Genomic DNA, 27,916 nt, shown 5'->3' with positions numbered 1-27,916 from the left:
TACCATTTGAGGATCGGTTGGATTTTGTTTGTATCAGTAGTCACCCCTGCTGCATTGATTACATGCCCAAGGTAATGGATTTTTTATTTAGCAAAGGTGCATTTAGACTTTTTCACCTTGAGGTCATTTTGCAACAGAATTCCAAGCACCTCTTGGAGATGTTGAGCATGATCTTCTAAGGTCTTGCTATAGATCAAAATATCATCCACGAACACAAGCACCGACTTTCTTAGGAGAGGTGCTAGAATCGAGTTCATGACACCTTGAAAGGTCGCTGGTCCTCCCGTCACGCCATAAGGCATAACCTTATACTCAAAATGCCCGTGATGGGTTTGAAATGCGGTTTTGTACTCATCACACTCTGCCATCATGATCTGGTGATATCCCGATCGCAAGTCAAGGCTTGTAAACCATTGTGCCCCAGCCAATTCGTCTAGTAGTTCATCTATCACCGGCAGGGGATATTTTTTCACTGTTATTGCGTTGAGATGATGGTAGTCCACGCACAATCTCCAGGACAGGTCCTTTTTACCCACAAGCAAGGCTGGGGAAGCAAAGGGACTCGAGCTAAGGTGGATAACTCCTTGAGCCAGCAATTCACACACTTGTTTCTCAATCTCATTCTTTTGCATTGGGTTATAACGGTACGGTCTCAAATTGACTGGACTCCCACCTGGCAATAGAGGAATCATATGATCAAATTTTCGGTGAGGAGGCAAACCAGTTGGTTCTTCAAAGACCGCTTCATGAGATTCTAACACCATAGCAATTATTTTTGGCACCATTGACTGTTGTTTTGTATCACTGACAGTGTATAGCTGCACCATGTAGTACACAGAATCCTGGCGCTGCAACTCTTGTAACTCTATCAAAGAGATGATGCCACACTGTTCCTTATTGGGACAGATGCCCTGCAATTTGCATTTTCTGCTATTATGGTCAAACTCAAACTATTTTTCTGCCCAATGATGGGTCATCAAACCCAGCTGCTCTAACCAACTCATTCCCAATATAACATCATAACATTGGAGTGGCAAAGCCTTGAGATCAGTATGGAAAGAATTACCCTGACAATCCCAACGACAATTTTTTATTTCAGAGTCACCTGTCAAAACTCCGCCTCCAGCGACATGCACCTTCACTGGTTGCTGCATTTTCTGAATTCCCTTAAGTTGGGCCGCTAACTATGAACTGATGAAATTGTTGGAGGATCCAAAGTAAATTAGGATCAGTACATCATGACCTTGAATACGGCCCAACAAACGCATAGACATAGGAGCTTCAGATCCATTGAGAGCTTGTTAGCTGATAGACATCAAGACTTCTTGAGCATCATGCAAAGCATCTTCAAAAACTTATGCATCTTGTACTGGCTGCTCACTGTCATGTTCAGACAAGGGCAACATTGCGAGTAGTTCTTCGACAGCGTGCAACTGGACAGTAGTGTTACATTTATGGCCATGAGCCCACTTTTCACCACAAGTAAAACACTCCCCACGAGCCTTTCTGTATGCTCTCAATGCAGAAATCTTAGAAGCAAACCCAACAGATTTGTCATGACCTCTCTGGTCAGCATTTTTGGTGTGCGTTGGCGTGAAATTGTGTCTCTGCATAGACTTAGCAGGAGCATATTGTTGGAGTAATTTTGGTTCATCATCTTCGATCTCCTCCTGCAATAATGCCAAGGAAACATCAGTTTCGAGGTCTTGGGGATGTTGAATCATGACAACAGCACGAATATCACGAGCTAAACCTTCTATAAACCTACTGGCGAAGAACGTAGGGTCTATATTAGGTTTATATGCTAGCATATGATGCATGAGATTGTCAAAGCGCTCTATGTAATCTATGACAGTGCTAGTCTGTTTTAGTTTAAAAGCTTGTCTGTATAACAGTTGGTATTGTCCCCTATCAAATCGATTGTCAACTATGTCACATAGGATCTCCCAAGTATACTGGGGCAGCTTGTACTCTACACTTTGCAACCATAGAGCAGCATTTCCAGTGAAATGCATAGTGGCATATTCCACCCAATAAGGAGGATCAACAGTGAAAATACGAAAGTATTTCTCTGAAGCTTTCTGCCACAGGCGTGGGTTATCTCCATCAAAGCGAGGAAATTCAGTGGGTGGAGGTGGTGGTGTAGTGGCAAGCTCTTTTGAGGAACTAACGATAGGAACAATAACCATAGATGCATTTTTGGTACCTGTGACCGGGGTCGACAGAGAATGAACCTCTGTCTGCCCTCGGTGAGTTGTTGCTTAGCCGTGGCCACCTTGTCCGGAGTTCCAAGTATGCAGAGTTGTCCCCGGAGTGGTACTTGCCGGGTGTGCAGACTGGCCCGCTGCTCCTGGAGCATTTGGAGGAGCTCCCAGGGCGCTGAGTCCAACTCCAACGACCATGCGTTGAATCTGCTTACGCAAGTAATGCACTGAGGCAGTGAGATCGGATACCTGCGTGTCAACGCCATCTCGCCATGAGTTAATCGAGTGGAGAGATTGCGCTGTAGCATCGATTCATGCCTGCGTGGATTCCAATTTAGCATCCACCAATGCAAGCCCCCCTTTGAGATCTGCTTGCAACGACTCCAAGAGCTTATGGAGTGCTTCCATATTCACCTCCAGACCGTCGATCCGATCCGATGTCGCCCACCTCGTCTGATGCGGTCGATCCAGGACGGAAACCACGTTCTCAATCCTAATCCAGCTACCGAAACGAGGCCGTCCACAAGGGATATATGTGCCGAATCACAAAAGTGACCAGCGCCTTTCGCAGGGATTTGATAGCCAGATCAAGGGATTTGACGACATAGCCACAGGACCGAATGAATATGATACCATATGTTATGTACCCACTTAATACTTGGAATCACAGTGCTCCAATTCTCATCATTCGAGATATAAGTAAATCTGGTAAAGGATTCAGAGAAACAGGAGGGAGAGAGGAGCAACGAGATGGGGAAAGGTTTCAGTTACAACTTTGTCCAACGGCAGCTGTAAAAGGAACCGAACACTACCTATTTATCCCAACACCTTGCCAGACCTGCTGGCACTCGGACTTGGTCATCTCCTCAACGTGTCAGCGCCTCATTGGCCTTCAGCTGGTCCACTCGGGTCCACTGATGCGAGCTGGTCTTCGGCCAAACCTCCGCAGGTGACGACGTTGTTTTCCTGTAGGTTGTGTCCCGCTTGACATGCTCAGGTCCTTGACATTCTCCTCTTCTTGAGGTCCAGGTTGTCCCCAAGCTGGAAATTCTGTAAAACGATCTTCCATCTCTTCAAGCCACTCCCAGGTCACCAAAGCATCAGGGAGCTTAGACCATTTCACGAGCACTTGGCAAAGAGAAATAGAGTTTTTCTGGCACCAACGAGTTCCAAGAACCTGCTCAGGAATACAGTTAGTGTTCTTAATCTCAGGTAGTTTAGTATCCACGGTGATACCTGCTCCCAGAGCTTTCTTCAGTTGAGAAACATGGATCACGGGTTGTATCTGACTGTGGCTTGGCAGCCAGAGTGTATACGCCACTTTACCAACTTTGCTAGCAATTTGGAAAGGTCCATAATACCGGAACGCTAGCTTACGCGAACCTTCCTGGCAACCGAAAGCTGCACATACGGCTGCAATCTCAGGTACACCCATTCACCCTCTTCAAACTGGAGTTATGTTCTCTTTTTGTCTGCGTGAGCTTTCATTCTCTGATTTTGGCGTGTCAAATGTTGTTGCAGGAGTGTTGTCATAGTGGCACGATCACTGAGCCACTGCTGCAAGTCGGGATGGAGGAAGGGCACACGATTCTACCACATCAACACCAAAATAGCGCGGAGCATGGCCATAGAGCACTTCAAAGGGAGTCTTACTCGGGGCTGAATGATTGGTTGTATCATACCAAAATTCCGCAAGTTGAATCCAGTCTACCCATTTGGTTTGGCAAGAACTGACAAAGCATCTGAGAAATCCTTCAAGACACTGATTCACTCGCTCTGTTTGACCATCAGTTTTCGGGTGTCGAGCCGAGCTCATCCTTAATTCAGTTTGAGTTAAACGGAACAACTCCTGCCACAATGTGCTGGTAAAAACAGGGTCGCGACCTGAGACAATAGATTATGGCATGGAGTGGAGGCGATAGATATCGTTCATATATGTTGTAGCAACCGACAAGGCTGTGAAGGGATGTGCCAATGGCACGAAGTGAGCGTATTTGGAGAATTTGTCCACCACCACCATAATACAGTCATACCTAGATGATTTTGGAAGTCCTGTAATAAAATCCATGGTGACTACTTGCCAGGAGCCACTTGGAACAGACAGAGGTTTGAAAAGACCTGGATAGGTACCCTTTCTGCTTTAGCTTCCTGGCAAATGGAACTACAAATGTTTGGATGTGTTTCTTCATTCCAGGCCACGAGAACAAGTGCTTAATCCGGTGATAAGTAGCATGAAACCCCGAATGGCCACCAATTGGACTAGAGTGCATGGCATGCATGATCTCTTCTTGTAATTTAGTATTACGACCAAGCCAAATTATCCCTTTGTAACGAATTAGCCCTTTGTGCAGAGGATAATTGCCGCTTGGTGAAGCAAGAGACTTCTGCGACAAACGTTGAGTGGCATCAGCATCATGTTTATATCCCAGGGCAACTGCTTCTAGCCAAACTGGTCTACATGAAGAGATGACATGTAATTCTTCAGTGTCATCATAGATATGGCGAGATAATGCATCAGCTACTCGGTTCTCCACGCCTTTCTTGTATACAATCTTTTAGTGTATGCCCAACATTTTGGTGAGGGCCTTGTGTTGCCATGGGGTGGTTAGGCGCTTGTCATCCAGGTGTGTTAAGCTACGTTGATCTGTCGTGATAGTAAACTCGCCGTGTTGAAGATAGGACCGCCATTTGTCTACCGCCATTAAGATGGCGAGACACTCTTTTTCATAGGTAGATAAACCTAGGTGACGAGGTCCCAATGATATACTGATGAACGCAAGGGGGTGATCATTCTATAACAAGACTGCTCCAACTCCTCTGCCGCAAGCATCTGTCTCGATCATGAAGGGCTTAGAAAAATCCGGCAATGCCAGTACTGGTGCTGAGCTGAGAGTTGTCTTCAAAGCTTGAAAAGAAGCTTATGTAGCTGATGTCCAGACATAGGGAACCCCTTTTTTCAACAACACAATCAATGTTTTGCTGATAATGCCATAACCCTTGATGAATTTTCTATAGTATCCAGTCATGCCTAAAAAGCTACGCAGCTCCTTCACATTCTGTGGTTGCTACCATTTGAGGATCGGTTGGATTTTGTTTGTATCAGTAGTCACCCCTGCTGCACTGATTACATGCCCAAGGTAATGGATTTTTTGTTTAGCAAAGGTGCATTTAGACTTTTTCACCTTGAGGTCATTTTGCAACAGAATTCCAAGCACCTCTTGGAGATGTTGAGCATGATCTTCTAAGGTCTTGCTATAGATCAAAATATCATCCACGAACACAAGAACCGACTTTCGAGAGGTGCTAGAATCGAGTTCATGACACCTTGAAAGGTCGCTGGTCCTCCCGTCACGTCATAAGGCATAACCTTATACTCAAAATGCCCGTGATGGGTTTGAAATGCGGTTTTGTACTCATCACACTCTGCCATCCTGATCTGGTAATATCTCGATCGCAAGTCAGGCTTGTGAACCATTGTGCCCTAGCCAATTCGTCTAGTAGTTCAACTATCACCTTCAGGGGATATTTTTTTCACTGTTATTGCGTTGAGATGACGGTAGTCCATGCACAATCTCCAGGACAGGTCCTTTTGACCCACAAGCAAGGCTAGGGAAGCAAAGGGACTCGAGCTAAGGCGGATAACTCCTTGAGCCAGCAATTCACACACTTGTTTCTCAATCTCATTCTTTTGCATTGGGCTGTAATGGTATGGTCTCAAATCGACTGGACTCGCACCTGGCAATAGAGGAATCGTATGATCAAATTTTCGGTGAGGAGGCAAACCAGTTGGTTCTTCAAAGACCGCTTCATGAGATTCTAACACCATAGAAATTATTTTTGGCACCGTTGACTGTTGTTTTGTATCACTGACAGTGTATAGCTGCACCATGTAGTACACAGAATCCTGGTGCTGCAACTCTTGTAACTCTGTCAAAGAGATGATGCCACACTGTTCCGTATTGGGACAGATGCCCTGCAATTTGCATTTTCTGCCATTATGGTCAAACTCAAACCATTTTTCTGCCCAATGATGGGTCATCAAACCCAGCTGCTCTAACCAACTCATGCCCAATATAACATCATAACATTGGAGTGGCAAAGCCTTGAGATCAGTATGGAAAGAATTACCCTGACAATCCCGACGACAATTTTTTATTTCAGAGTCACCTGTCAAAACTCCGCCTCCAGCGACACACACCTTCACTGGTTGCTGAATTTTCTGAACTCCCTTAAGTTGGGCCGCTAACTTTGAACTGATGAAATTGTTGGAGGATCCAAAGTCAATTAGGATCAGTACATCATGACCTTGAATACGGCCCAACAAACGCATAGACATAGGAGCTTCAGATCCATTGAGAGCTTGTTTGCTGATAGACATCAAGACTTCTTGAGCATCATGCAAAGCATCTTCAAAAACTTCTGCATCTTGTATTGGCTGCTCACTGTCCTATTCAGACAAGGGCAACATTGCGAGTAGTTCTTCGACAACGTGCAACTGGACGGTAGTGTTACATTTATGGCCAGGAGCCCACTTTTCACCACAAGTAAAACACTCCCCACGAGCCTTTCTGTATGCTCTCAATACAGAAATCTTGGAAGCAAACCCAACAGATTTGTCATGACCTCTCTGGTCAACATTTTTGGTGTGCGTTGGCGTGAAATTCTGTCTCTGCATAGACTTAGCAGGCAGATCGTTGGAGTAATTTTGGTTCATCGTCTTTGGTCTCCTCCTGCAATAACGCCAAGGAAACAGCAGTTTCGAGGTCTTGGGGATGTTGAATCATGACAACAGCACGGATATCACGAGCTAAACCTTCTATAAACCTAGTGGTGAAGAAATATGCTAGCATATGATGCATGAGATTGTCAAAGCGCTCTATGTAATCTATGACAGTGCTAGTCTGTTTTAGTTTAAAAGCTTGTCTGTATAACAGTTGGTATTGTCCCCTATCAAATCGTTTGTCAACTATGTCACATAGGATCTCGCAATTATACTGGGGCAGCTTGTCCTCTACACTTTGCAACCATACAGCAGCATTTCCAGTGAAATGCATAGTGGCATATTCCACCCAATAAGCAGGATCAACAGTGAAAATACGAAATTATTTATCTGAAGCTTTCTGCCACAGGCGTGGGTTATCTCAAAGCGAGGAAATTCAGTGGGTGGAGGTGGTGGTGTAGTGGCAAGCTCTTTTGAGGAACTAACGATAGGAACAATAGCCATAGATGCATTTTTGGTACATGTGACCGGGGTCAACAGAGAATGAACCTCTGTCTGCCCCCGGTGAGTTGTTGCCGAGCTGTGGCCACCTTGCCCGGAGTTCCAAGTATGCAGAGTTGTCCCCGGAATGGTACTTGCCGAGTGTGCAGACTGGCCCGCTACTCCTGGAGCATTTGGAGGAGCTCCCAGGGCGCTGAGTCCAACTCCAACGACCATGCGTTCAATCTGCTTGCGCAGGTCATGCACTGAGGTAGTGAGATCGGATACCTGCGTGTCAATGCCATCTCGCCATGAGTTAATCGAGAGATTGTGTCGTAGCATCGATTGATGCCTGCGTGGATTCCAATTTAGCATCCACCGATGCAAGCCCCCCTTTGAGATCTGCTTGCAACGACTCCAAGAGCTTATGGAGCACTTCCATATTCACCTCCAGACCGTCGATCCGATCCGTTGTCGCCCACCTCGTCTAATGCGGTCGATCCAAGACGGAAACCACGGTCTCAACCCTAATCCAGCTACCGAAACGAGGCCATCCACAAGGGATCTGTGTGCCAAATCACAAAAGTGACCAACGCCTTTCGCAGGGATTTGATAGCTAGATCAAGGGATTTGACGAGATAGCTGGAGGACCGAATGAATATGATACCATATGTTATGTACCCACTTAATACTAGGAATCACAGTGCTCCAATTCTCAGCAATTCGAGATATAAGTAAATCCGGGGAAGGATTCAGAGAAATAGGAGGGAGAGAGGAGCAACGAGATGGGGAAAGGTTTCAGTTACAACTTTGTCCAACGGCAGCTGTAAAAGGAACCAAACACTGCCTATTTATCCCAACACCTTGCCAAACCTGCTGGCACTCGGACTTGGTCATCCCCTCAACGTGTCAGCGCCTCATTGGCCTTCAGCTGGTCCACTCGGGTCCACTGATGCGAGCTTGTCTTCGGCCAAACCTCCGCACGCGACGCCGTTGTTTTCTAGTAGGTTGTGTCGCGCTTGACATGCTCAGGTCCTTGACATTGTCACACGCATTTAGCATCCATGGGACCGCTTAACTGGATCTAGCATCCTCTCCATGTCGCTGGTTTCAATTTGTACAAACAACTTATATGCTAGCTTGTTTCACTGAATGTTGGCTTTTGTCATGAAAGTTCCAAGAAATGAAGTCCCCGGCACAATCCCGAAGTGGGATTTGTAGGATATGTGTTGCATCATTTTTCACAGAAGTATCTTAGACCAGCTGAGTCCCAGTTACCATCGGTTGAGCTGATTAGATCAGAGATTTTTTTTAAGCAAATTATCACCCTTGCTATTTCAGGTTGTACGTGACCAAGCCCGTGGTATCCAGGGATCATTACATGTTTACCAGGGTGCCATCGCCAATACTGCAAATATAGTCGCCACGGATCAGTGTCACACCACGAAGCAGACTTTGCCACGCATATGAAATGCCTTCAGTTGGTTGAGCATCAATAATATTACCATTTGAGTAGTACTTGTCCTGTAGGACTCTCACGCATAAGTTGTCCGGGTTCCGAAGTCGCCGCCATACTTGTAGCGATAACATTGAGATATTGAAGGCATGGATAGACCAAAAACCTAGACCACCCATGGATTTTGGGTCAGACCTAGTTGATATGTCCAATGATATGAGTTTATACCTTTCTAGCTCCAAGTTCTTTGTTGTTGATCTGCAAGCTTCTGGATGTGGAAAACTTCCTTCTTGTGGTAGGCCTACTCCTTCTCGCTGCTTCAGATAAACTCTAATGACAAGGGTGATAAAAGGGAGTAGTCCAAGCCTCTTGATATACTCGGTGTACCGATTTTCGTACTCCATCTTCTCGTCCTCATGAGCCTCATGAGACCTAAGTCAAAGAGGGGTGAAAACATACAAAAAATATAAAAGTTACCACGTCATAAGACCATGGCAAAATAAAAGTTAGCACATCATACCTTGCCACTTTAAGTACCTTTTTATCCTCTGCCATTAGCGGACCACTGTGATTTTGATCATAGTGTTGGTCAAGAAGTGCCATCCTACACAAATTAAAATTGTTATTGATGTGTAAGAACAACAATCCAACTATTGTGGAGATATCACATATGAGAACAAAAATACAAGTTAGTACCTGCTCACAAATAGCTTCTTTCCAAACAAATATCAATTTCATCATTTCTTTCTAGTACAATCATGACCCATAATTGACCATTAATTGGCCCTATTTTGGTTTGAGTTCTCTAAACAAAACCTCAATTAATCCTAAGTAGGACCCTAAATTGGCACTACAATCTAACAATATAAAACCAAACTAGACTAAGAGGTTGTAAAGTGAACTTTGAGACAAGTTTAGGGGATCAAATTGGACTTATCTCAACCTAAATTGATAGGCTTATGTACATTGATGGAGAGAGATTATACCTTGGTGGTCGGCGGTACCACCACGAGCCCCGGTGCATGCTCGCTGCAGTTGCTCGACCTTCAACGCCAAGGGAGGCGAGACGAGATGGAGGCGGCAAGGATAAATGAGGGAGGCAGCGGGTCGGGGAGGAGAGGGAGGCGGCAATGGCCTAGGCACCCTAGGCCCATGCAAAGTACACGTTTTTTCGATAAAGGATGCTTTATTACTTTTGGAAAGCAATTACATCCAGCCTCTGCATAACCAGGATGCACACAGCCGTTCAAGTGTCTGGAGCCAAAGTATATAGAACTAGACGAAATACATATCGAAATGAATCATATAACGCCTAGGGAGAGGGTGGAGCTTCAATCCGTAGACTATGCTGCCACCCATGTAGGGAAAAAGTATCCCTCGCTGTAGCCTCCAACTGTGTACAGACCTCCATAAATAGGTCTCGGTTCTCAACCCGCTGAAGAGGTAACCACGAACGGAGAATACATGTACATCTGTAGATGACCTGCAACAAAGAACAATTTTTATCGTTAAAAATCTTGTCATTTCTACTCAGCCAAAGCGCCCAGATAACTGATAGCGCCCCCACCCTAAGAAGCAACTTAAACCTTGAATCGATACCGTGAAGCCAATGGCCAAAGACATTTGCCAAACTAGTTGGGGGATATAGGGTAGACGCTACTTGGATGACTGACCATATAGATCTCGCAAAATTGCAATGGAAGAAAAGGTGTTTGATGGTTTCATCATGATGACAGAAAACACACCGTGAACTTCCATGCCAATTCCGCTTAACAAGATTATCTTTGGTAAGAATAACTCCTCGATGAAGGTACCATCCAAAAAATTTAATTTTTAATGGTATCTTCATCTTCCAAATTTTCTTATTATTATGAACTGGTATATCAGAATGAAGGATCGCATTGTATAAAGATTTGACTGAGAAAGTACCATCTACATGAAGATTCCATCTAAATTCATCCAGTTCAGGCGATAAGTGAATATCTCCCAATCGTTGAATTAGAGCATTCCATGCCAGTAGCCTTTGTCCAAGCAAAACCCGTCTAAACGTCACATTCGGGGGTGAGGTAGCCATTACTGTGGCAATGGTACCACCTTTGCAACGAACAATACTATACAAAGCAGGACACTGTTCACTTAAGGGACCATTGTCTAACCAAACATCTTCCCAGAACCGTATCTGTGCACCATTCTTAATGGAGAAAGTACCATGACGAAAGAAGATATTCTTTGTCGCCATGAGACCAGCCCAGAAGTGAGAATCCCCAGGTTTCCAAACCACTTGGGATAGCGTCTTCGAGCCAATATACTTTCTCCGAAGAATAGTTTGCCTAATCCCACCCTCGGTAAGAAGCTTAAAAAGCTATTTACCCAGCAGAGCTGAATTCTTGACCTCCAGGTCGTGAACTCCAAGTCCGCCTTGATCTTTGGGACTACAAACTATATTCCATTTAACCAGTCGGTATTTCTTTTTCTCGCTATCCCCTTGCCAAAAGAATCTGGATCGGTAATAATCTAGTTTATGCAGAATTCCTTTCGGCAGCAGAAAGAATGATAACATATACAGTACCATATTTGTCAGTACCAAATTAATGAGTACCAATCTTCCTCCCAGGGACAACAATTTACCTTTCCAACTACTAAGGCGTTTTTGTAATCTTTCTTCCACAATTTTCTATTCAGCCATTGTAAGTCTCCGATAATGAATCGGAATACCCAAATAGCGAATAGGAAATTGGCCTTGCCCACAACCAAACAACTCTGCATATAGAGTCATATCATTTTGGGCATCACCGAAACAGAACAAATCACTTTTATGGAAATTGATTTTCAATCCCGATAATTGCTCGAAAGCCGCCAAAATTAATTTCAGATTACGAGCCTTTTCGAGATCATGATCCATAAATAGAATTGTATCGTCGGCATATTTAAGGATAAATAAACCCTCATCAACCAGATGTGGGATCACACCTTCAATTTGACCATTAGACTTGGCCCGCTCTGTGAGTATCGCCAACATATCCGCTACAATGTTAAATAACATCAGTGATAACGGATCTCCTTGGCGTAACCCTTTTCGTGTTTGCAAATAGTGGCCGGTGTCATCATTAACCCGAATTGCCACACTAGCTCCATACACAAAATCATAAATTAGAGCACGCCACTCAGGAGAAAATCCTTTCATCCTGAGTGTGTTGTAGGAAAGACCACTTGACCTTATCATACGCCTTTTCGAAATCTAATTTTAATATGACCCCATTTAGTTTCTTAGTTTTGCATCTCATGTACCATCTCATGCAAAATTTCCACTCCATCAAGGATGTTCCTTCCTGCATGAAAGCGGTCTGTGATGGTTGGACGACATGATCCGCAACCGTATTAAGTCTAATGGTGGCCACTTTCGTGAAAATCTTGAAACTGACATTTAAGAGGCAAATAGGTTTATATTGTTGAATCCTTTCTGCCTCATTAACCTTCGGTAACAAAATTACTTCACCAAAATTTAGACGAAATAATTCTAGTTGTCCTGTGTGTAGAGCACTGAACAAATCTAGAAGATCCGATTTAATAGTATCCCAGAAAGTTTGATAGAACTCCGCTGGAAAACCATCTGGACCCAGTGCTTTGTTGCATTCCATTTGGAAAATTTCCTTCTGAACCTCATCCTCAGAATAAGGTGCGGTTAGTAGGCCACTTTCTTCTGTAGAAACTTGGGGTATATCATCCGTTAAGTCCTCGTTAAGAGAAAAGGAGCTTTCCTCCGGAGGACCAAACAGATCTTTATAATAATTAGTAATGTATGATTTGAGTTTCTCATGGCCTTCAATGAACCCATCATCTTGGATGAGAGAGTGAATACATTTTTTCCGATGTCTTCCATTGGCCAAGCCATGAAAATATCGCGTATTCGAATCCCCTTCCAAAATGAATTGGGCTTTGGATCGTTGATACCACTTGAGTTCCTCTTCGCGGAGAAGACTCGCCATCTGTGCATTGGATTGATTCTTAAGATCAATCTCTTGCGTGGACAACGGTCTCACTTCCGCTACGGCCTCTAGGTCATCGATCACTTTTGATAAGCGAGCCTTCTCTTTTTTAAGAATACCAGGCATATGGGCAGCCCAACCAGAGAGATGTTTACGCATTGCGCCCATCTTATTATTCCATCTCAAAATTGGAGTGCTACCCCCGACTGGTCTTTCCCAAACCGTCTTAACCATCTCATGAAATCCATCTCGATGTAACCAGCCAAGTTCAAATTTGAACGGCCGTTTACAAACAGGTCGGGGATTCCCAGTAGTTAGGAGGATAGGAGCATGGTCACACAGTTTTTCAATACGTTCTAGTGCACGGACGGACACCATGGGATATTTGTGTTCCCATTCGGTATTCATCAACACGCGATCTAGTTTCTCGTATGTGGGTTCAGGCAAGCTGTTGGCCCAGGTAAACTGTCGACCGGACATAAACACCTCTCTTAAGTCCAGGCTATCAATGACATCATTAAACAAGAAAGGCCAATGTCCATCAAAAAGGCCTTTGCTCTTCTCATGAGGAAATCTCAGCAAATTGAAGTCCCCTCCGATTAAAATCGGATACGGGTTATCCTTTGCAAGATTTACCAACTCACGTAAAAAGTCAGCCTTAAAGGTGTCTTGGGCAGCACCATACACAGCAATCAGACTCCAAATGAAACCGTCTGCTTTGTTCTGGATATCGAGTTTTATGTGATACTCTCCATCGGAACTAGCTAAAACAGTCATGGTGTCTATGCGGACGCCAAGTAAAATGCCCCTAGACCTACCACGAGGCGGGCGAGAAAACCATTGAAAGTTAATCCCGCCTGACAAACAGTCGAGGAAACTCTGTGAGAAATTTCGCCTACCCGTCTCTGATATAGCAATAAAATCTAAATCATAATTCCTACAACCATCGGCAATGTGAGAATGCTTAGCCAAGTCACCAAGACCTCTGCTATTCCGAAACATGCGATTCATCGAGAAACTATTTTAGATTTAGTATTTTTGCCATATCTACGAGACTTCTTTCCAGCGGACGATCGAGAACCACGTGCAGAAGCTTTTAGATCATAAAATGAACTAAGCTCCGAGTGTTCCAAATCGACCTCTGAATTATTACCAATTATAGCCAAGAGAAGCTGGCCATCTAGGATGTCATCCTCTTCATCATCGTCTACAACTGAAGTTTCAAGCCCAGTGGAGTCATTCGGAACAACTGTTAAACGGTCAAGCTCCGTCTGTCTCAACACATTAGCCGAAACTGAAATCTCATCAGACCGACTGCCCAACGAAACGCCTAAACTACTCAAATTAGAAGAAATACGAGAATCTGAAAAGGAAGTGAATGACTTGGCTGTTTGTTTTGTACCTGCCGTGTCGAGATTCTTCTCCGCCTTGCGTCGCATGGCTCTCTGCATGACGTCCTCATCGGTTGGTCCTGCCCCATCCTCCGCAAGCGCGTACCTCCCACTCCTCCTCACCGTCGGCTGAACAACAGGAGGAGGGACAGTGGGGGGAGGCTGCTGCAAAGTGGAGACCGGTGAAGGAGAACTCGAACGCGGTGAAGAAATCGTCGAAGCAGGCGAAGATGCCAGAGATGCAGGGGTAGGTGGCGACGAAGCCCCCTGCATCGAACCTGGCCGAGGTGACCCTCCACTCGCGGGCGTAGAAGGCGTCGACGACGGCACAACAGCCGACCCAAGGGGAGCGAGGCCTCGCCCCGGCCCAGCCAGCCCCTCCGCTCGTGGAGGCGGTACCGCTGACCGAGGTGTCATATCCGCATGAGAAGACAAAACCTCCGGGGTCCGATGTCCCTCCACGAAGACTGCGCCGCAACGTGGCTGCGCATCGGCTGTGGGCGCACGTGGCAGAGCGACGGCGGTGGGCGCGCGTGGCTGAGCGTCGGCGATGGGCTCGTCCCCCCACGCCTCGCCACGTCGGCTCGGCTGAGCGTGGTCAGCCGCGGCCGCCTCCTCCATGCACCCGCCGCGTGGCTGCGCACCGCCTGGCGAAGATGTCGACGACGGAGGCCCTTGACCCGGCCTGGTTAGCGGCGGTGGTGGTGACAAGCCTACCGGGTGCGCCCCCTGGCGAAAAAGGGGCGCCGAAGGTTCCCGTGCCTTCTCCGTCGATGCAGCCGGCCCAGCCACCAACCCCGTCGATGTCGACGAAGAGAACGGAGTTGGTGCTACCTGCGGTGCACTCGGTGGTGTGGGCCTCGACGAAGGCGAGGAGAGGAGGCTGGCCGAGTTCGACCCTGCATGAAGGTCCGAACTCGAGACAGTGAGGGAGTCCGTGAAGACGCTGGTGGAGATGCAACCAAATGCGGTGACTCGGACCTAGCTCTCGCCACAATCTCCCTTCCTCTAGAAGTCACTGGTGAGTGATTAAAAGGAGTCAATGCCACCTGAGAACCCGTCACCGATGCCGCTCCAGTAGGGTGCGAAGAAGAGTGTGTATCAACCTCCATGTTCGCCGCCCCTGGTGCAACATCCCCCGAACACTCCCCTAACCTCTCTTCCTCAAGACCATGTGAACCATCATTATCCCCTCCATCCTTCCAGAAAAAAGGCCGAAAACGCGGGTCGGGATTGAACCCATCCGCCTCTCTCCGAAACCGAAATCTGTAGCCATTGAGATGCAGCAAAGCAACCACCTCCAAATAACCACGTTTATCTCTCGAGAGCGCAGCCACGTGCCGCATAGCCACCAAAAACCGAACAATCCCCTGGCTACGAAGGGTGTATAAATCCACATCAAGAGTAGAACCAATGAGAGTACCCACAGCCCAAAGACCCAGAAAATGCTTCACAGAGTTCGGTACACCATCGACATGCACCCAAACCGGCTTCATAACAAACACCGGAACAATGTCCTGATGTTCCCAAGAGGAAACAAGAACCTGTGCATCAACCTTGGGCACACTCATCTGCATACCATCGATTCTTGCCAAGTCGTCAGCTGTAGGAATCCCAATAAGAAAAGCTTTATCCCCATGCGGAGATGCCTCCCATCTCCATGTGGGATTTCTAGGACAAATACGGGCTAAAAGACTCTGAATATCCGCCGCAGTGACTGTCCCCTCTCCAGACACCTATACCAAAGCAGTGGGTGCTCCATAAGCAATCGACTGAGGCTTGTATACCGAGTCAGGGAGCTGCAGATCAAGAGTGGCATCATTACTGCAACCAACAAAAAAACTCATGGGCTTAGGTACCTTCAGAATTGGGCACCGAATGGTCGGATGCGCCCCAGAATCACAAACCAAGCAATAGTGCAGAACCTTGCAATCCTTTGTAGCATGGGTATTCACAGCACATTTCCAACAACGTCCCACCTTCTTCTGTTTCAACACTGGTGCAACAGGAACTGGACCATCTGTAACTACCTGCAGAGGTACGGCAGTCGGATCCGGAGTGGCTATCACAGACGATTGTCCCACAGCATCCGGTACGGACTGCCCTATCGGAGGAGTGGCAGCCCCCACCCCCGCCCCTGGCCCAACAGCGGCAACAGCCTTCTTCTTCCTCCTTTTCTTCCCTTGTCTAGGTTGAGTCGGTGGCTGTAGAGTCGGTGGCTGTTGAGGAGCAACTTGCTGCAAAGGTAGCTGCGCCATATGCTGATGTCCCGTGAGAGGATACTGATAATAATGCCCATGGAACTGCTGATACGGCTGCTGCGGTTGCAAGTATTGCACAGGTGGAGTGGCAATACGAGCAGGAGGGTGGAACCCCGCTTGAGGCCGGGGTGCAGGTGCTGGCGGTGTCGGCATAGGTGTGCCGGTCGGCCACCCTTGGAACCCTGGAGGACCCAGGTAGGGCATGCTGTTGGCGGGAGGAGCCACACCCGGCCGCACCGTTCCCGGCGCCGACACACTCATCCCCGTCGGAGCCGCCGTTGCTCCGGGCGGCAAGGTCGGACGCGAGGGTCCGGACATCGCGACGACAGCACGGTCCCCCGCAACCACCTGCACGAAGGAGCGATGAGAAGACTCCCTTGGTAGCACGGACGGGAGCAATGGAGCTGGAACACGGAGGGATGGTTGATGACGATGAACGGGGGCGGCGCTAGCGACGTGACGGGGCGAAGGGGCGGCGCTGGCGACTTGACGAGATGCAAAGTACACGTAGGAAAATAGCATGGTGCCGTGTAATGAAACCATGGCTCGGTCATCGTGTAAATGGGTTATTTCTTGAAATAGTTAAGGTTGGAGTCTACTTTGTGAAATAGTTTGCGTCGAAGGCTTTTTTTTTGTCGTTTTTGAAACTGATGCCCGGGTTCTTCATTCCACAGGTCCTGACAACTCCTCTGAATTGCTTGCATACACCTTGAAATAAAACTCTTATATGAGAAAATAAAAAAGGAAAATAAAAGGTGAGGAACAGAATCCAACATAAACTGAGCATATAAGGAAGGAAACAATACAGAACTCGAGACGAATATGTATCGTTCCCGGATCGATTAACCGTGCATGTAAAAACGAGCAAAGGTGTACTCCAGTCCCTTAGCAGAGGCAGCATAATCTTGGTTATTGATTCCAATCTCCATCGATCTAGAAACCGGCGATCGATACGATGGACTTGGGCGTGCGGACTAGGTCTCAGAGGCTGTCTGCCGGCGGTTCCAGCGAGGGCCTCGCGGCGCTCTCCGCCGGCCTCGCACGGCGCCTCGCGGACGAGCACGCAAACAGCAACCTGGTCTTTTCGCCGCTCTCCGTCTACACCGCGCTCGCGCTCGTGGCCACCGGCGCCCGCGGCGCCACCCTGGACGAGATCCTCCGCGTCCTCGGCGCGCGGTCCCGCGGAGAGCTCGACAAGTTCGTCGCGCGCGCAGCCGGGGACGCGCTGCGTGACCAGTCCCGCTCAGGCGGCCCGCGCGTGGCGTTCGCGTGCGGCGTCTGGAGTGACCTGTCGTGTCCGCTGAAGCCAGGCTTCTGCGAGGCCGTCGTCGCCGGCGCGTACGGGGCTGAGGCCTCCACCGTCAACTTCCACGGCGATCTCAAGGGAGCATGCCGGCTGATCAACGCGTGGGCGGCGCGCGCTACGAAGGGCCTGGTCGACTCTGTTCTCGCCGAAGGCTCGGTAACCCGAGACGCCCGCGTCGTGCTCGGCAGTGCCCTGTACTTCAAGGGCAAGTGGGAGCATCCCTTCGACAAGAGGAGCACGCAGGAGGGGCTCTTCCGCCGGCTATGCGGCGCCAGCGCCGTCAACGTGCCCTACATGCAGAGCTGGAAGAGGCAGTTCGTGTCCGTGCACGATGGGTTCAAGGTGCTCAAGCTTCAGTACAAGATGGCGGAAGCGCGCCGGAGCCATGCCGGCAAGTCAAACAATCGCCTTGGTGATCCAAAAAGGCCGACACCATACTCTCGGAGCTCCGACGGCCAGAACCGGCGTGGATCCGATGCGAACACTCCAGACAGCTTTTCTACTCCTACACGCTTCTCCATGTGCATCTTCCTCCCGGACGCCGACGATGGCCTACTAAGCCTTCTGGACGCGATCGCTTCATTTCCGGGCTTCCTGCACAAGCACCTTCCTCATAAGGAAGTCAAAGTCGGCGAGTTCAAGCTGCCAAGGTTCAAGCTGTCCTTCCACAGCAGTGTCGTCAACGCCCTCGACAAGTTGGGCCTCCGGTTGCCGTTCCATGAAGCAGCCAACCTATCCGATATGGCGGAGGACGACGACTCCGGCTTCCCACTGGCCGTGAGCGATGTCATCCACAAGGCAGTCATCGAGGTGAACGAGGAAGGCACCAAGGCCGCTGCAGCCACCATTATTAGTAATTTTCCAAAGAAGATGCCAATGCCGCTGCCGCCGGTTGATTTCGTCGCTGACCATCCATTCGCCTTCTTCATTGTGGAGGAGGAGACCAAAGCCGTCGCCTTTGCGGGGCACGTCCTCGACCCCTCTAGAGAGTAGAGTAGCTAGCATCATAGGCTGTCGAAATTTTACGGGTCACATTAGTTTCGATTTTCTCTAACATCTCTAGATTCCAATTCGAGGTATAATGGAAGTCAATTTATTATAGACCTCAAATTTGAATACCGTGAAACACATCGTTAATACAAGTTATTGGTAATTTGTCAAGACAAAGTATTATCGTTACTACGATCGTTAGACCAAGACAATGATATGAGCTTGCATATGATTTAGATGTCACAAGATCTTACATGATCACTTCGTAGCTGGGTGACTATAAAGTTGATCTTCGTTCTTCCGGATATGGTGTAGCATTATTTCATGTGATCATGGAATTGCTACTCCGACGATGGAGAAGATACTCTCTGGACCCACTCATATATATCATAATGTTCGTCATCGTCTCGCTAGACACGTGACTAAGTTTTTACGTCATATGAACATTCATGGTATAGGATGAGTAAAGGAACATGTCGGGTAATGAGGATAACCTAGAAGTTTCACCTCGGGCTATGTCAAGTATCATCAAGCAATGAGACATGTATCAAATAGTACTAAGGAAGGTTCACACAACAAAAGATCTTCGTGTTAGATGTCAGAATTGTTGCGGTTATCAAGCACTCGACATCAGCCATTGTAGAGGAAGGACGTTCCGGGCATGTCTACATATATCTGAACCCATGCGGACACACACTTAAGATTTAGCAACATTTGGAACGTGAGTGCGTCTGAAGATAAAGAAGCAAAGTGATTTCAAAGGATGTTCGCAAGGTCTCGAAATACTCCGGAATGGTCCAGAGAGTGTCCGAGGGTGATATTGAATGGTTTCTGTCATTTTTGGAAAATATCAGAAGGATCTAGAATCATTTCGGAAGGTCATGTGTACTTTGTTAAGCTCATAAATAATTGTTAGCTTTGAGTGTAAAAATAATTAGATATAGCTCCATCTATCCATACCAAGGTAGTTATAATGGGGCGACACAAAATTACCGTTTCGTGCCCTAAATTGCTAGATGCTTGGAACACTCGTGGGCGCAGGGTGAGCTCTGCCCTATACTTTTCTTCTTGCCGATCGTTGTGCACGTGAACCCTGAGCGGCTCTATATTCTAGCATAGTAAGGTCAGTTGCCCATGGGTATATGAATTTAAACTTTAGAGATGGCCCCGTGTATTGTTGAGCTTATCAATAATTGTTAGCTTTGAGTGTAAAAAAAATTCAGAAACATTTTAATTTAAACTTTAGAAATGAATCAAATAGACTAGCTACGCTATTATTAACATAGAGCAGCTGTTGGTGCAATGGCAAGTGCTATAGCCACTACGCTCGATGAACATTTCTGATAGTATACAATATCTAATTTATTTCATTTAGCAACAGAAAATTTGAATTCAAAATTCGTTTGAATTAACTCTGACGGTAATAAAACACCTAGATTTTCGGTATTTCATGGTAACAAAAAATTCCACCCCTCTCCGATATAAAATCCTGAGCGAGAAAAAAACCTTCAGTACAGGAATCGTGCGAGCCCAATCGTGGCAATGAATTGTACACGGGTCGGATACTCGGATACAAATACAATTAGGCCTCGTTCGTTTAAACCCTGGGAGGCAGGGATTAACCTGGATTGAGGCCCAACTCTGGTTTTTCAGCCCGGGGTGATTTTTTTTCCAACCCAACAAAAATGAGTGTTCGTTTACACCATGACGGGAATTTTAGCCCAGCCCATCCCGGACAACGCTTCAGAACTCGTCTGGATATTTTTTTCTCGCCACAAGACTCGTGGAAAATTATCCACAACGAGAAAGAGAGAGAGAGTGAAGGGCGGAACTGGGATTAACAGAAGAGCTAAAATTTACACGGGATTACAGGATTAGGTCCAGCTAGGGTTGGTAGGGATCGGGTGATTGGACGGGATCAACCCAATCCCTGCGTGGAATAGTTCCAAGTCTGGATTCAGTCCCTAGGAAACGAACAAGGCCTCATTGGGAAAAAATACAGAAATGACAGGATACTAAGAGGAATTAATGTTAGGCATGGGTTTTCGTCAACAACGGGATGCTTTGACGAAAATCCATGTATTTCAATACTTCCAGAGTGTTAAAGCTCTTCTTGTGTACCATTGCTTGAACCTGAAGATCTGGGAAGCAAGTGTACCAAAATGTCTAGCAAATGGGTATATGTTCCACCCTGTCGTCCTCTTGCAGACAGACAAGACATGCCAAGATTTGGTCCTTCATGCCCATGTCTGAAACGGCAATCAGAGGTTCAGAGATGATGTTGGATCGCAAAGCCACATAAAAATCGTGCATTTGAGCGGGGCTCCATTTTTCCAGATTCCGGCTGCCATTGCAAACTTAACAGAGCCTTTGACAGCAACTTATACGTGCCAACTGAACTCGTCAGGGGACTCTCTAAACAACGCTCCACCTCTGTCATTGCCACCCACAGTCACACACACTGCGACGCTCCCTGTCAATCTATTCTACACCGTTGCCTCCGCCACTGTTCTGTTGTTGCGTGTTCTTGTGTTCACAGCCTGATATATGAACCGCGCAAATTCCAACAATAAACTGCCCATGTTCCATCAGGAAAATGTTGCACCGTCGTTTCTTCGTTACAAGCAGAGAAACGGAAAGTTTCTGTATATGCAATTCTCTTTTGAAACTTGGTAGTATAGGGTAATTTTGTACTCCCTCTATGTTTTATAATTCCTTTGTATTTTTAATAAAAAATGTCGTTGGATTGAGGAACACATAACATAGAGTAGAATCGATGGCCACTAACCAATTCAGATTCAGAAAATGTAATGGATGTGAACACTTGAAAAATAATACGAGTACAGTATTAGTCTCAAACGGCCGGTATGCAGCATGTGCATCTTGTATCGGAATAAAATACTCCAACCGTAGAAATTAGAAAATACGACATGGGTGCCGTGACATTTCAACATGCTGTGGCTGTGATGGTAGCTACTCTCTGGAGGGGTCGAGGACGTGGCCGGCAAAGACGACGGCGCCCGTCTCCTCCTCCACAATGAAGTAGGCGAACGGATGGTCAGCGACGAAATCAACCGGAGGGGGCGGCGGCCAAGACATGGCTGCGCACCCAACGTTATAGAAAACTTCGGCGACGGCTGCTGCCTCGGTGCCTTCCTCGTTAACCTCGATGAGTGCCTTGTGGAGGACGTCGCTGAGGAATGTGGGGAGGCCGGAGCCGTGGTCCTCCGTCATGCCAGAGAGGTCGGCCGTTTCGTGGAACGGCAGGCGGAGGCCGAGCTTGCGGAGGATGGCAGCGACGCTGGCGTGGAAGGATAGCTTGAACCTAGGCACCTGGAATTTGCCGACTTCGACCTCCTCGCGAGGCAGGTGGTCGTGCAGGAAACCTGGGCGAGATGCTATTGCGTCGAGAAGGCTCGGTAGGCCGTCGTCGGCGTCCGGGAGGAAGATGCACATGGAGAACTGTGTGCGGAAGCTGCTAGTGTTGTCATTGGAGGGCTGCGCCGATGGAGGAGGACCGGCGAGGCTGTACAAGTCGTCATAGTTGGGAGGATTGTAGTTGTAGGAGTAGCTGGATGCTCGTCTGAAAGGTGCGGCGGCGCGGTGGAGTAAAGGGCTCGGCTGGATGGTCTGAAATGAGCGGGATTGCAATTTTAGTTGTAGTAGCAATCTTTCCTTTAGCATTTGGGAAATTTTCGTTTTTTCACTCGAACTCAAGGGCACGTAGTCCGCCATCTTGTACCGGAGCTTGAGCACCTTGAATCGGTCGTGTACGGCGATGTACTGAGACTCCCGGCTGCGCATGAAGGGCACGTCGACGGCGCCGGCGCCGTCCAGACGGCGGAACAAAGCGTTCTGTGTCTTCTTCTTGTCGAAGGGCTGGAGCCACTTGCCCTTGAAGTACACGGCGTTGCCGAGTATGACGCGGGTGAGCGGCGTCACCGAACCCGGGCCTAGCACGGAGTCGATCAGGCCGTTCGTGACGCGCTCCGTCCACGCGTTGATCAACCCGACTGCTCCATTGGGGTCGCCGCGAAAGTCGACGGTGGACGCCTCCGCCTTGTACGCGCCGTCGACCACGGTCTCGCGGAAGCCGGGCTTGAGCGGGCACGACAGGTCGCTCCACACGCCGCACGCGAACGCGACGAGCGGACCGCCGGAGCCGGACCTGTCTCGCAGCGCTTCACCCGCCGCGCGGGCGACGAATTTGTCGAGCTCTTGGCGGGTCTGCGCGCCGAGGACGCGGAGGATCTCGTCCAGGGTGTCGCTGCGGGCGCCGGCCGCCACGAGAGCGAGAGCGGTATAGATGGACAGCGGCGAGAAGACCAGGTTGCTGTTTGCGTGCTCATCCGCGAGGCGTCGCGCGAGGCCGGCGGAGAGCGCGGCCAGTCCCTGGCTGGAAGATCCGCCGGCAGACTGCATGGCAGGCCCCGGACCGAACTTCGGCGACCTTGCTCGGGATGCCCTGTTCGTCTTCGGCGAACAAAGCGCGTTGATTAAGTACGTACTGTAGAATATATTCTGCTTTGAGGGCAGGTTATACATGAAAATATATACAGGCTGAAGCAACCCACTATCTCTACCGGTTTACGTCCCCAACTCTGGTTCACTAGGATCTGTATCCGGTCCGTGTACAATTTTTTTTTTTTTTTTTTGCATGGAGGTCCGTGTACAATTCATGGTAATGGTTGGCCTCGCATTATTCGAGTACTCGAGGTTTTTTTCGCGCTCAGGATTTTTTATACCCGAGAGGGGCGGAATTTTGGGTTACCGCGAAATACCGAAAATCTAGGTGGTTTACCGTCCAAGTTAATTCAAACGAATTTTAAATTCAAATTTTCTGTTGTTATATGAAATAAATTTGATACTGCAAATATTCAACGAGCGTAGTGGATGTAACTATTCATCTACTCCCGCCAACATGTGGGGTCGAACCCTCAACTAATCGACCTTCCTTTTTTCAGCAAAATAATAAAAAACTGTGCGGAAAATGTAAGTGACGAGTCTAAAATTCAAACCCGCAACCACTGAAGTGAGTCCGCACTGACTTGCCACTGCAACAACAGCTACTCTATGTTAATAGTAGGGTAGCTAGTCTATTTGACCCAGTTCTGAAGTTCAAATTTAAATGTTTCTGAATGTTTTTTACACTCAAAGCTAACAACTATTGATGAGATCAACAAAGTATACGGGACCATCTCTTTTAAATTCAAATGCCCATAGGCAACTGACATTACTATGATGAAATATAGAGCCGGTGATGGTTCACATGAACACCGGTGGCAAGAAGAAAAGTAGACAACACACGTGATGGGGCAGAGCTTGCGATGCATGATGCCTCGCGCCCACCTGTGTTTCAAGCATCTACCAAATTAGGGCACTAGCAATGGAAGTGGTAATTTTGTCTCGCCCCGATACAACCACCTAGGTATGGATAGATGGAGCTATAGCTAATTATTTTACACTCAAAGCTGACAATTATTGATGAGCTCAACAAAGTACACATGACCATCTCTCTTGCGTCCTTTTCCCTCCCTCTTTACACTCTCTTTCTTGCCTTTTTCCTTGTGAAGAAGTGGCCTCCTCTGCAAACTACAACTTCACTTTTGAGGCTACTACTTTTTCCAGCTTCGGAACATTCAAACTTACGTGGATCTGCGAGGCCATATGTCGAGGAATACAATTGGCCATGCCCTTACAACATGCTTATGTCTTGGACGGATCGGGCTAAATAAGAAAAGGAAAAAAATCTTGTGCATTATTAAAAATTCTAATCCTACCAATTAAAAGGTACACATATAAAACTTTTCTAAAGATGAAAATTCTAAAAAAATTCTATAGCATCCATTTGAATCAGACAAGTCCGAAAAAGGTTTGCAGACGGCTGTCATTTGTCAAACACAGCACGGGAAGAGTTAATAACGTTATTACAATCATGTTTTCCTTGCAAGCGGACAAAACATGTTTGCTGCTATCGGAAGTTTCTGTATATGATATTTTATTTTGAAACTTAGTACTACTACCTCAGTTAGGATAATAAGACCACCTCAAAATTTGAGTCTAATTTTAACTATAAATTTAATACTACATTAAATATAAATTATATGTTAGATAAGTTATATCATTTGGATTCATATTTGAAAGCAGTTTCCAAAGGTATATTTTTCGTGATAAATAAATTATATATTTTTTAGTTAATTTTACGATTAAAGTTGGGCTCAAATGTCGAGGGAGACTTGTAATTTCTAACGGAGGTAGTACTAGCATAGATTTTTTTTTCTTATAATTCCTTTACTTTTTAAAAATCAAAATGTGGTAGGATCAGGAACACATAACATAGAGTAGAATCGATGGCAGTGTTTGTAACCAGTCTGCACTATGCGCAACCAATTCAGATTCAGAAAATGTAATGGACGTCGATACATCAGAATAATACAGTCCCAAATGGTTATGTAGTAGAAAATCGAAAATATCCTAAATATTGCCGTGTCCTATGGTGGTCTACTCTGGAGGGGTCGAGGACATGCCCGGCAAAGACGACGGTGCCGGTCTCCTCCTCCACAACGAAGTATGCGAACGGATGGTCAGCAACGAAATCAACAAGCGGTGGTGGCCGTGGCCGCCCTCCGCCCCCGCCCGGTGCACTAGCAATGGTGACAGCGGCAGCTTCGGTGCCTTCCTCATTCACCTCGATGACTGTCTTGTGGACGACATCGCAGAGGACCAGGGGAAGACTGGAGCCGTCGTCCTCAGTCATGTCGCACAGGTCTTCGTTGGTTTCGTGGAACGGCAGCAGGAGCCCCAGCTTGCGGAGGACGCTAACGACGCTGCTGTGGAAGGACAACTTGAACCTGGGCACTTGTAAGTTGCCGACTAGGACCTCCTTGCGAGGCAGGTGTTGGTGCAGGAAGCCCGGGCGTGAAGCCATCGCGTCCAGAAGGCTTGGTAGGCCGTTGCCGGTGTTCGGGAGGAAGATGCATATGGAGAACTGTGTCAAACTCTTGTCCTTGGGCAGCGTCGATAGAGAGTTTCCAAATGCATTAGTGGTGATGGTTCACATCAACACCGCTGGCAAGAAGAAAAGTAGACAACACACGTGATGGGCAGAGCTTGACATGCATGATTGAAAGGACACAGATGTCGCCTAGAGGGGGGGGGGGGGGGAATAGGCGATTTAAAACTTGTACGAGATGGGCTTAACAAATGCGGAATAAAACTAGCGTTTACTTTGTCAAGCCCAAATCCTATATACTATGGTTCACCTATGTGCACCAACAACTTATGCTAAGCAATACAAGCAACTATATGTGATAGCAAGATATATAACTTCAAGCACGATGGTTATCACAAAGTAAAGTGCATAAGTTAAGAGCTCGGGTATAGAGATAACCGAGGCATGCGGGAGACGATGATTTATCCCGAAGTTCACACTCTTGCGAGTGCTAATCTCCATTGGAGAGTTGCGGTGGCTTAGTGCTCCCGAACGCCACAAGAGGCCTCACCTTGAGGTGTGGTTGCTCGATGCACACCAACGCCACAAAGGCCTCACCCCAAGATGCGGTAGTCACACCACACACCGAGCGCCACGAAGGCGCCTCACCTTATTCTTCGATGACCCTCGCCACAAAGGCCTAGGTGACGGTTCCACTAAGGGATTTCCTTCGAGGCGGAAACCGGGCCTTACACAAAGATTGGGGCACACATCCACAACTTAATTGGAGGCTCCCAACAAATCGCCACAAAGGCCTAGAATCCTTTTAGGGTTCCAAGAACCCAAGAGTAACAACCTTTTTGCTTTCACTTCCACGAATCACCGTGGAGAACTCAAACCGATGCACCAAATGCAATGGAAAGAACACCACAAAGATGCTCAAGTACTTCTCTCTCAAATTCCAACAAAGCTACAAAAGCTATTGGGGGAATAAGAGAGGAAGAACAAAAAGGAGGAGGAACACCTAATTTCTCCAAGATCTAGATCTAGTGGATTCCCCTCACAAAGAGAGGGATTTGATTGGTGAAGTTGTAGATTCAGATCTCCTCTATCTTTCTCTCAAATAGATGCAAGATTCATGGGAGGGAGAGGGAGATATCAAGCTCAAAGAAGGTCAACAATGGGGGTAAAAACGAGCTCAAACGGATATGTAACATTGGAGAAGAAGACCCCCTTAAATAGGGCAAGAAAAATCTGCCCGTTATGTACAAAATTCATCAAAACCGGAACTTCCAGTCATTTGGGGCGGTACTTCCGCCCCCCAGAAGTACCGGCCAACTTCCGAGTGAAGTAGGGCGCCCTCGGAATGCTCCCGGTATGATTTCTGCATGCAGAATCAGCATTTCCCGAAGTTCACCGGACATAGGGCTGAAGTACCGGCCACCGGAACTTTCAGCCAACTTCCGGCCAAAAACTGCTTCACGAAAACTTCAAAAACTTTTGCATCCGGACTCCGACTTTGATGATCTTGGGCTCGTTTCAAAGCTAGTAACAAGCTCTACAAGATCATGCAGGTAACCATCATAGTCCAGTAAGGTAGGATAGAAATAAATAAAGAAAAGTTTGAGCTATCTGAAAAAACATACCGGTAAAACCTCCAACCTTGAAAATGCAACAAGTTGCCCGTTCAAAAACCATTCTTGATGAACTAGAGCTTGTCATGAGAATAAACACAAGCTCTAAAACATCACATGGATAAGATCCAAATAACAACAGAGAAAGATGTTGCAAGGATGCAAAGGTTTGATCTCTCCAAAGGATACGATCGAGTTACTCACTCGAGAGCCCTCTTGATAGTACGGCAACTAAACTATAAACCGGTCTTCAACTACACTATGAGACCGGTTAGAAAGAAACCCTATCAAGATCAAACCTTAATCTTGCGCATTCCACTTGAGCTCGATGATGACGATCTTGACCGCAACAAGATGGAACGCCTTTCTTGATTGTGCTTGCTTGACGAAGTCTTGTGGATTGCTCCCCCATAATCCATCATGGGAGAGCTTGTTCTTCGTCGCATCTTCTCATATCCATGATCACCATATGGATGGCAAGATTCAAGCAAAGGATCTCTTCGAGATGGCTCATCTTGAACTTGCACTTGATTTCTTCATTCTTCATCATGTTGATG

At 47.2% G+C, this 27,916-nt stretch overlaps 2 protein-coding genes across 2 annotated transcripts; one reads left to right on the top strand and one right to left on the bottom strand.

The window, feature by feature from the left end:
* The first annotated feature begins 17,453 nt into the window (after positions 1–17,453).
* Positions 17,454–18,797, top strand: LOC124695918 (putative serpin-Z8). Its single transcript, XM_047228722.1, has 2 exons — positions 17,454–17,576; positions 17,652–18,797. The coding sequence occupies exons 1-2, from the start codon at positions 17,454–17,456 to the stop codon at positions 18,795–18,797; spliced, it is 1,269 nt and encodes a 422-aa protein (XP_047084678.1).
* Positions 18,798–21,767: 2,970 nt separating this feature from the next.
* Positions 21,768–25,782, bottom strand: LOC124695917 (putative serpin-Z8). Its single transcript, XM_047228721.1, has 4 exons — positions 25,300–25,782; positions 23,121–23,315; positions 22,518–22,853; positions 21,768–22,424 (listed from the first exon to the last, which is right to left on the bottom strand). Exons 1-4 carry the CDS (start codon positions 25,720–25,722, stop codon positions 21,768–21,770), a joined length of 1,611 nt encoding a protein of 536 aa, XP_047084677.1. The 5' UTR covers positions 25,723–25,782.
* Between the last annotated feature and the right edge of the window lie 2,134 nt (positions 25,783–27,916).

The sequence above is a fragment of the Lolium rigidum genome, chromosome 3 (assembly GCF_022539505.1).
Source record: "Lolium rigidum isolate FL_2022 chromosome 3, APGP_CSIRO_Lrig_0.1, whole genome shotgun sequence".
NCBI classification, from domain to species: Eukaryota; Viridiplantae; Streptophyta; class Magnoliopsida; order Poales; family Poaceae; genus Lolium; species Lolium rigidum.
This window is presented reverse-complemented; position numbering and strand designations above follow the sequence as displayed.